At 40.1% G+C, this 10938-nt stretch overlaps 1 protein-coding gene across 1 annotated transcript; it reads right to left on the bottom strand.

The window, feature by feature from the left end:
* Positions 1 to 7610: 7610 nt before the first annotated feature.
* LOC145089640 (uncharacterized) lies at positions 7611 to 9719 on the bottom strand. The gene is made up of 3 exons (XM_079028054.1): positions 8588 to 9719; positions 8016 to 8494; positions 7611 to 7685 (listed from the first exon to the last, which is right to left on the bottom strand). Exons 1-3 carry the CDS (start codon positions 9717 to 9719, stop codon positions 7611 to 7613), a joined length of 1686 nt encoding a protein of 561 aa, XP_078884180.1.
* Between the last annotated feature and the right edge of the window lie 1219 nt (positions 9720 to 10938).

Here is a 10938-nt window from a genome sequence, read left to right as displayed (position 1 = left end):
GTCATGTACAATATCACAAAACAGTATAATAGTCAACAAGTAAACAACGTCATCCATTGCATTAAATAAATAATTTTAATACACATGTGTTATGTAGTATATAAGACACCAAAATATGAATCAAAATATAAGATGACTCTTGTATGCGATCCATCTTCTCAAAAGCTGGCATTGGTACTTGTCTACTGATGACCTGAGAATACAAGTTATTTTGATAGAGTTATCAGCATTAAATCAAAATGTTTGAAACAGTGTTTGAAGTACGAGTTTGTAAACGTTTGCAGTAAAAGTATGAATATGTTTGTGAGTGTTTGTAAAAGTTTGTAACTCCTAGAAAATCCTATATTTTCTACTAAAAGCAACCTTCTACCAAGGCACAACTATTTTGTATGCTTGTTTCTTGTAACAGTGTGTTATTTTCCAATGTGTAATTATCATTATCAAAATATAGTTTGTACATTAATGCTTAAGTGAAGTAATCACCAAATAAATGTAAAGGGTAAATTAATGTAGTATTGTAGTGTTGTATTATAGGAACTAATGCTGTACTAACTTCCTTAAACCGGATTTATATCAAGGTATTATATGATTAATTGTACCACACTATCGACTATGAAACACGACAATGTACGTCGTCAAAAGGTATGACATTTGGCACCCGAAGACCTGCCGGTCCCACTGTAGCTAGTAGTAAGGTGTAGGATAGTCAATCCAGTATAGATCTATACGCAAACTCATGCTCTCCCTCTAGATATTCTGGTTACAACTCGGGCCATGACGATGAAGGCATGCTCCGATACGGTGGATCACACTTATGTTATAGTATACTTGTATATGTAATGTATGTACTTGTGTAATGAATGTATTGTTTCTCATCATAATATCGTTGTATAAGTTCTCATCATAGTATAGTTGTATAAGTTCTCATAATAGTAAGTAGTGACTCATGAATGAACTAACTCTTGTATGCTTCATTGGACTAAAAGTAGTAAGCAGTATAACCCTAAACTATACCTATTATAGTTTATTAGTATATTTGTTTGTATGACTGAATGTATTGAGCTGAGATAAAAGTATTTATATCTATACATATATACATAATATATAACTAAGGCTTCAACGACATTCGGACAAACAACCGGGTACTTTAAGTCCACAACCAAACAAGGACAGGAAATAAAGTGGGTTATCAGTTCTATGTCTTTCAAACCTTATTTATATAACTATATATGTAGTAGACATGGTTTTAACAGTATATAAGTTTGAAAACTGTAAAAGAAAGGTTTAGTATACAAAAGTGAATTTGATAAAGAGTTGACATGTAAAATGGTTTGATAAGCAGTTTGAAGTCATTTGTTTGGTAAAACAGTTTAAAGTATAGAAAGTCCATTTGTATGCTAGTTATTAACCACATGTGATTCATATAATAACTAAAATGATTCAACTTGTATTCACCCCATAAAAGCATTTAAAAACATTTAATTACATTTCAAAGGTTAATTAAGGGGTATAAACTCACCTGTAGTGGATGGTTTGTACGGAAGTGTTGGACAAGGTGCTAAAGGGTTGTATCTAAGGGTTGTATGGCATGTCATTGGAGTTTATGGCCCAAGGACCGCTCCTTATGGAGTTTACGGCCCATGGTCATTTGACCATGATTTTAGGCCGTAAACTCATGGTACTAAGTGCCATATTGCATTTTGAGGTCTTATAAGTCATGATTGCACATCCAATGATCAAGTCCAAGCCTTAGGAAAGCATTAGGGGCACAATAACACTACCTTATAGAGTTTATGGCCTAAGGACCATATCCTTATGTGTTTTCAGCCGTAAACTCTTATGGGGACTTGTTTTGATTGTTGTTTAAGGTCTTAAACACTTCTAGGAAGGATCAAGGTTGGCATCTAAGGCTTAGGAAGGGTCTCAGGTCCATATAACCACCTTAATAAGGGTTTACGGCCCAAGAACATCCTTGGCCGTAAACTCCTTTGTTCTTATGATTCTTGATGATTTTCAAGTGTTATCAAGTTCATATTAAGCACACAAGAAGCTAGGGCAAGTGTACTTACAAGATAGAAGCTTGATTGGGTGTTTAAGGTCCAAGAACACTAGTGTGTGTTCTTGGTGTTTTGAACAACACTTGAAGATCTAGTTGAAAAGCAAGAATGAATGGATGAAATGATGTATAACTACTAGATGTTAGGTTATAACAACAAATCAAGTGGATAAATACTTATGTTTTCGGAAGATCGGGTGAAGAATAGGATGCTAGTTGAGAGAGAATGGGGAGTGTTCTTGAGGGTGGAAGTGAGAAATGAGGGATTTGGGGAGTAAACACATGCCTAAGGCATGAGTTCATGGACATGATAGAGTTCACGGCCCAAACTCCCTTTGTTTGGCCGTGAACACCTAACTAAGGTGTTGGTTGTTCCATTGCTATCCCGATATTCTAGAAATCACTTCCATTTATCCGTTCGATTCATGAATAATTAATAAAACTACTCAAACGGACTTTAAACCGGCTAAAAATTAGCAGAAATGTAGTTGACTTTTAATTGAAGTGCTTGACTTTAGAGTTTGTATGAATGAAAATTTCGGGTTGTCACATCTATCGAGAAAGAAAAGTTATTCAGGGTAAAGGTACAATCTATGTATATATTGTTAGTGTGCTTAGTTTTCCTATTGGTCATTTCTACTGTGAATGTTTCATTTAGTGGTTGGGAGTTTTGTTTTAGTAGGTGTTTAAAATTATGGCTCACGAAGCTCTTCTCAGCACCACAATCAAATAAGAAGCATGCAAAAGTATTGTTGAGAAGAAACGTACTCGTGACCACTGTGGGGTCTGTCACGGCTTCTTCGTGACCGATTGCAAGAATTCTTCCAACTCCTCCGTATTGACAGCTTTCCGACAATCTCTTTTGAAATGTCCAACTTCCCCACATCCATAACATGCTAGACCTACTCCAACAACAGGTACTTGGTTAAGTGGTTGGGGTGGTGATTTACAGAATCAAGTAGTATGCCCTTTCTTGTTGTAGTTTTGACACTTCATTTCCCAACATTTTCCGTTGTGGTGAAAGTTGTACTTGTTGCATTTGGGGAGATTACCAGCATAAGGCTTAGTTGGGGGTGAGGTTAGTAGGAATTGCAGCAGGTACAGTAGCAGGCACAGTAGCAGCCTGGACTGTTGTGACACCAAATTTATTTATTTATTTATTTTTTTGCAAAAATTTTAAACTTTTAAAACCCATCTTAAATTAAATTAAAACAAGTGAAATAGTCATAACATAATCCATCAACTTAATAACCATATAAAATAAGTGCGGAAGTAATAATAATAATAAGGTCCCAACAAAATAACTAGTAGCGATGTCCCGATGCTCCATGTCAAGCCTTAGCCTCTTTAATCTTAACACCTGAAAAGTTATAAGGGAAAAACGTAAGCACGAAGCTTAGTGAATTCAAACACAGACATTGTACTAACATTCATATTTAATAGCCCCAATCCATTTTCCAATTATAATGATAAAGGCAAAGAACGAATCAATGTCTATATTACGAGAAGGACTTGTAGGTTTGAACCGCACCGGGAAGATCCCGTATCATTTGGCCCTAATCACCGCACCTCACGAAGAGTATTACGTTGGTGATCTTACCTACCCACCGCACCGGTAAATCCGTATCCTTTGGTGGTGTCCCCATATCCATAATTAGTTACATACAGTGCACATGTACGAATTAAAACAATACTTATATAGCATGCTTTTATAGTAAATTCAAATAATCACACACGAGCTAACAAGCAAACACAATCATCAATACAACGGTGTGAGACAACTCACCTTGAGTGAGTATTAAGGATGGCTAACAATCAAATAATGCTACCAAGCTTGAGCAAACTTCAAAACCTCACCTAAGAAGGACTAAAGGTTAGAAAGGAGAAGTAATGAAGCTATGAGTTGAGAAAAGAGTAATCACAGCAAGGTCTCTGAAACAGACCTACTGTTCAAAACGGATTTACTCCAAAATCTAAAACAGAAACATAGCTTTAACTAAATTTTATTGGAAACTATGATTGCTCAGGATTCCATAAATATAAAGAACTCATTCTAACTCCAAAACATGAATTAAATATGAATTTTACAAAATGGTGTATCACTTCTGTCTCCAACAATACAGTCAAGTGATGTTGGCCAATTCTACCCAATTTGTGAGTAGAATTCGTCCAAACGAAAATTAAGAGAAGTAAAGGACATACAAGTGAAAGTCTCAGAGTTGGAATTGAATGAAAATAATCTCTCAAACTCCAGATATAAAATTCACATTGTGGACAATCACAGCACTAGCAAAAACTGGTTACTGCCCACTGACCTGGAGTGTGGATCCATTATAACCAATTTATAATTGGAAATAACACCCCATATTCTCCAGATCCTAAATACATAATATAAGGAACATATAGAAACTTGGAATCACTCTGGATCCTTTTCCAAGCCTTAGAAATGATGAAAACAAAATGACATATCAGAACAGACCCGGATCAGACCGAACAGAAAAGATGCCATTCTTTGACATAGATAAAGCCCTTATCAGTGAGGTTGGCCTTCTTAAGAAAGTTAGCCAACTCAATTTGTGAACTTTTGGAACTGGTTTGGGGTCCGTTTGAGTTCTAGAGCTCCAGATATTATTTTTACAAAATGACTACAGATCTGATGGAAAACAGAATCGTAGCCACCCGTGATTCCTTTTTGGCTTATCCATCCTTCTTCTTTTGAAACACATTTTAAGATGTGTTCGTCATCCCAATTCAGTCCCCATGATAATGGTGGTACTAAAAAGTGTTAGGGATAATTAGGATTTCATTTAGCCACAAGGATGTAATAATAATCAACATGAAAATAAACATAAGCACATAAAATCATCATTCTCCCTTTTAGGGTTTCCATGATCTTTTGCCACGTGTAATCCCCTAGATCCATCATCCACCATATATGGGGTGAAGATAGGATCTTGAGATGATTTATAACATACAATTACAAATAAAATAAGAAGGAGAAGAGGTGAAGAGGAAATCATAAAAGTAGAACAAGGTTATGAATCAAGTTGTAAGAAAGGATAAGGAGGTTCATACCAATACGAATCAAGGCTGGAAATGAACAAGAATTAAGCTCCAAACAGCCCCTTGGCTGCTCTTGATCCCAAATAGAGAGAGAGGGACGATTTTTGAGAGAGAGGGAGGGTTTATAGTGTTTTCCTTGTATGTGTTCCAAATGATTCAATTTACACATTAAGTACTATTAACTAGATGGACTTTGCAAATAGGCCCATAGCCCATGGACTTCAATAAAAGGAGTTTACAAGATGATCAAAAGAGTCCAATAACATAAGAAATCAGACATTGGTTAAATAAATTAACCCAAGGTTACAAGGATAATTAAATTAAAATAACCAAACGTACCGAGAAAACCCGGGGCGTTACTACTCTCCCCCACTAAGAACGGACTTCGTCCTTGAAGTCAACACCTAGAAACAGATCCGGATAATGAGCCCGCATCTCGCATTCCGGTTCCCAAGTCCATTCCGAACCCTTCCTATGTTGCCACTGCACCTTAAACAGGTTTATAGTCTTGTTGCGGAGAGCTTTCGTCTTTCGTTCTAAAATAGCGATTGGTTTCTCAACATAATTGAGATGCTCGTCAATTTGTATGTCCTCCAGTGGTATCACAACGGTCTCATCAACAACGCATTTTCGTAACTGAGACACGTGGAACGTATTATGAATTAGACTAAGCTCGTCAGGAAGCTCTAAACGGTAAGCCACCTTCCCCACACGAGCTATGAACTTGTAGGGTCCAATGAATCGGGGTCCGAGCTTTCCCCGCTTCCGAAATCGAATCACACCTTTCTAGGGGGAGACTTTAAGCAACACATAATCTCCTACCTGGAACTCAAGATTGGAGCGTCTTTAGTGAGCATAACTTTTATGACGACTGCTCGCTGTGACCAAATGATCCCAAATCACTTGGATTTTCTCCGTAGTCTGTAGCACGATATCAGTACTCCCAAGTACCCTCTGCCCAACCTCGCCCCAACAAACAGGCGTCCTGCACTTCCTCCCGTACAATGCTTCATACGGAGGCATTTTAATGCTCGAGTGATAGCTGTTGTTATAAGAAAACTCAGCTAGATGTAGATGGTCATCCCAACTACCCCCAAAATCAATCGCACACGCCCTAAGCATGTCCTCCAAGGTCTGAATCGTCCGCTCACTCTGCCCGTCTGTCTGCGGATGGAAGGCGGTACTAAAATGTAATCGTGTGCCCAATTCCTCTTGAAACTTCCTCCAGAACCGAGAGGTAAATCGGGTGTCTCGATCGGAGACGATAGAAACGGGCACCCCATGTAATGAGACAATCTCCCGAACAAAGATCTCGGCTAATTTCTCCGCCGATGAGCTCTCCTTTATAGCCAGAAAGTGAGCACTCTTAGTCAAACGATCAACAATCACCCATATCGTATCTGATCCTCGGGCAGTTCTAGGAAGTTTTGTAATGAAGTCCATGGTTAGATGCTCCCATTTCCATTCAGGAATCTCCAATGGTTGCAACTTCCCATGCGGTTTTTGGTGTTCCGCCTTGACCTTCCGACAGGTCATACATTCTTCCACAAATTGAGCCACATCATTCTTCATTCCATGCCACCAGTAAGCCTCATGAAGGTCCCGATACATTTTAGTAGCACCAGGATGGATAGAAAATTTTGACTTATGAGACTCATCCATTAGGGTTTTCCGATTTCCCCCGGTATATGGAACCCAAATCCTACCGTAGCGAGTCAGCAAACCCCGCCCGTCTCGTTCCATCTTAGGCAACTCTTTCCCAATCTTCTCACGCCTGATGTTTTCCTCCAGTATTGCCGTCTTTTGGGCGTCCCGGATTAGATCTAACAAAGACGACACCATCGTGATCCGGAGACACTTAGCTCGAATCAGTTCGGCAGATTGTTTACGACTGAGAGCATCAGCTACCACATTAGCTTTACCGGGGTGGTAGTGAATTTCACAATCATAATCTTTTACCACATCCAACCATCGGATCTTCCTCATATTCAAATCCCGCTGCTCGAACAAATATTTTAGACTCTTATGGTCAGTGTATATGATAAAATTCACTCCATAGAGATAGTGTCTCCAAATCTTAAGAGCGAAAACAACAGCCCCAAGCTCCAAATCATGAGTGGGGTAGTTTCGTTCGTGGGGTTTCAACTGTCGAGAGGCATAGGCTATCACCCTAGCTCGTTGCATTAACACGACACCAAGACCTTGAATCGATGCATCACAGTAAACCACCATATCCTCAACCCCATCAGGTAAGGCCAAAATCGGAGCTTCACACAATCGTTTCCTTAACTCATCAAATGCCAGCTGCTTCTCCGGGCCCCAAACGAAATTCATTGATTTCTTGGTCAATCGGGTGAGTGGTAAGGCGATTTTAGAGAAATTTTCAATGAACCTCCGGTAATAACCGGCTAAACCCAAGAAACTGCGAATTTCAGAAGGTGTTTTTCGAACCTTCCATTTTTTAACCGCATTAACCTTGGCTTAATCGACCTTAATACTGTTTTCTCAATGTCAGAGGGTGAGTAGGGAATGCTGTTTTCTCAATGTCTTCTTCACGAACCCACATCTGATGCTAACCGTAACGTAAATCAATCTTGGAAAACCAAGATGCTCCCTAAAGCTGATCGAAAAGATCGTCAATACGTGGCAACGGGTACCTATTCTTTATCGTGCGCTTGTTTAGCTCCCTATAATCAATACACATTCGCTGGGATCCATCTTTCTTCTTCACAAAGAGAATAGGAGCACCCCAAGGCGAGCAGCTTAGCCGTATAAACCCTTTATCACTTAGTTCTTGAAGTTGATCTTGGAGCTCTTTCATTTCAGGTGGTGCCAAGCGGTAAGGAGATTTCGCTACCGGAGTCGCACCTGGCACCAAATCAATGCGAAACTCCACTTGCTGAATAGGTGGGAAGCTAGGGAGTTCCTCCGGAAAGACATCACTGAAGTCGGAAACGATAGGAACGTCATCTAGTGCTATAGCAGAAGAGCAAGAAGCCATAGCCAGGCGGGGAATGTCCCCCTGAATAATAAGTTCTCCACCTCTAGGGTTTCGAACACGAACTTGCTTCTTACGATAGTGGATTTCCGCATCAAACGCATCAAGCCAATCCATGCCTACGATAACGCAGAGCTCTTGCATCGCAATAGGGATAAGATCAATGGGGAATTCAACTCCAGAAAACTCGAGATTGTAACCCCGATAAACATCGGTGACATAAATAGTGCGGTTGTCGACAACATCGACAACCATTAGGTGAGCCAATTTTCCGATACTACGCCCCAAACGATTAATAAACGTGTGAGATACAAAAGAATGGGTAGCACCGCTATCAAACATAACAACAGCAGGCTCGGAATCTAGCAAATAAGTGCCTGATTTACCACATGCGATCATGTAAACAATTCTAACTACCATTTATTAAATAATGGCAGGAGAGAAAAGAAAGAAAAAAAAAAGAAATTTACCTGCCACTGTCGCGGTAATCACCGGCTCATCCGCAGTCATCTGGTGAGCACGACCTCGTGTCACCATAGTGGGTCCCTTAGAAGACGATGCAATTGCAGGATTTGTACCCCCGCTTCCTTTACCAGCCTTCAACTTCGGGCATTCGGGCTTCTTGTGTCCCGTCTCGTTGCAGTGATAGCAGACGGGAGCAACAGAAGTAATCTGAGGAACTGCACTCGCAGGGGGAGCCCTACAATTCTTCCAATGATGCCCTGGCTTTTTACAGTTGTAGCATATCAACGGATTTTTCTCGCCCTGACCTGAAGACGGCCTGTACTCATACCTTGACTTACCACCCTGCTTTTGCTTTTTCTGGGCATCTCCGGATGTCTTGGATGAGGTGTCATTGGCCTTCCTCTTGGTCTGGGTCTGCAACTCGATTTCCCTCCTCCTTGCTGCATCCATGATCGCGGATAAATTCGGGAACTCCTGCATGCTAACGAATTCCCGAATCTCGGTACGTAGAATGGTAGTGTATTGGCTGACCAACCAGGCCTCGTTCCCAGCAAATGAGGGACAAAAAGATAGCATCTCTAAGAACTTGGCGTTCAGGTCGCTAACAGACTCGGTAGTTTGCTGTAAGGCCATGAACTCTTGCTGCATCCGCTGCTGCTCCACCTTGGGCACATATTGTGCCTCGAACCTCTCCACAAATTGGGCCCAAGACATGGCCCTCACTTCTTCCTCGTTTAATAGAGCGGTGATGGTGTTCCACCATGTCTTTCCCCTTTTTCGCAGCTGATTCATGGCGATCACAACTTTGTACTGGTCCGGACACCCAACAGTCATGAAGGCGCCCTCAACATCTGACACCCAATGCTTAGCAGCAACTGGGTCGGATTCACCATTCCAAAGAGGAGGGCTACACTTGCTGAACTTCTCGAAGTAGTATGCCGAATCCCGAACGGGCAGAGACAGTAACGTTTCCCCGGGAATAGCCGCGAGGCGCTCATCCAGAAGAGCACCGAATTGGTTGATTATGTCGTTGGTCACACCCGGGATTAGTTCGTTGAAATTGTTATTGAATTCCTCAGCGACAATATCCCTAACTTGCTCCATTTGGAGCTGATTAAGTCGAGTAGGCGGAGCCATTGGTATCCACAAAAGAAGGAAAATCTTAGAAACAATTCAGCCTAGATATTTCTAGGAAGACAAAACACTCAGTTTGCCGAAAATTTCTCAACCTTGCCCCGACCCGAAACCGGCACCGATGTTTCAAATAGTAGGGGCCCTTCTACTATCTTCCACACAAGTTCCAATTTCGCAATCGCGTCTAGTTTCAAAATTTCCAGCTCGCTCTAGCTGTTAATTTTACATCTCTCTCACATGTTAACATTAAATAAGTGTGTAATCTAGCATTTTAAGACTAGTAGAATCCGATTCATAGTCAACAATTTAACATAAACATTTAACATAAGAAATAAGGCTTACTTGGCTGGCCGACTGGCACACCGCGACATCTTTCACTACTAGTCTTCAGAAAGTTTGAAAAATCTTTTAAAAAGAGAATAAACTATTATAGAGCCTCAAATTTGAGTCTAGAACATCCACAAGAATGCCTAGTTCCCTCAAACTGTGGCTCTGATACCAACTTGTGACACCCAATTTTTTTTTTTTTTTTTTTTTTGCAAAAATTTTAAACTTTTAAAACCCATCTTAAATTAAATTAAAACAACTGAAATAGTCATAACATAATCCATCAACTTAATAACCATATAAAATAAGTGCGGAAGTAATAATAATAATAAGGTCCCAACAAAATAACTAATAGCGATGTCCCGATGCTCCATGTCAAGCCTTAGCCTCTTTAATCTTAACACCTGAAAAGTTATAAGAGAAAAACGTAAGCACGAAGCTTAGTGAATTCAAACACAGACATTGTACTAACATTCATATTTACTAGCCCTAATCCATTTTCCAATTATAATGATAAAGGCAAAGAACGAATCAATGTCTATATTACGAGAAGGACTTGTAGGTTTGAACCGCACCGGGAAGATCCCGTATCATTTGGCCCTAATCACCGCACCTCACGAAGAGTATTACGTTGGTGATCTTACCTACCCACCGCACCGGTAAATCCGTATCCTTTGGTGGTGTCCCCATATCCATAATTAGTTACATACAGTGCACATGTACGAATTAAAACAATACTTATATAGCATGCTTTTATAATAAATTCAAATAATCACACACGAGCTAACAAGCAAACACAATCATCAATACAACGGTGTGAGAGAACTCACCTTGAGTGAGTATTAAGGATGGCTAACAATCAAATAATGCTACCAAGCTTGAGCAAACTTCAAAA

This window comes from Lactuca serriola, chromosome 2, assembly GCF_051521515.1.
Source record: "Lactuca serriola cultivar US96UC23 chromosome 2, Lser_US96UC23_V15, whole genome shotgun sequence".
Classification (NCBI taxonomy): Eukaryota; Viridiplantae; Streptophyta; class Magnoliopsida; order Asterales; family Asteraceae; genus Lactuca; species Lactuca serriola.
Note: the sequence above shows the minus strand (reverse complement) of the source record. Positions and strands in the feature narration are given on the sequence as shown.

Excerpts from the sequence above, each read along its gene's own strand:
- LOC145089640 (XM_079028054.1), bottom strand. The coding sequence starts at position 9,719 with ATGGCTCCGCCTACTCGACTTAATCAGCTCCAAATGGAGCAAGTTAGG. Across the intron at positions 8,495-8,587 it reads GATTACCGCGACAGTGGCAG|GCACTTATTTGCTAGATTCC; the intron begins GTAAATTTCTTT and ends GTGGTAAATCAG. Across the intron at positions 7,686-8,015 it reads GCTTCCCACCTATTCAGCAA|ATGTGGGTTCGTGAAGAAGA; the intron begins GTGGAGTTTCGC and ends GGTTAGCATCAG.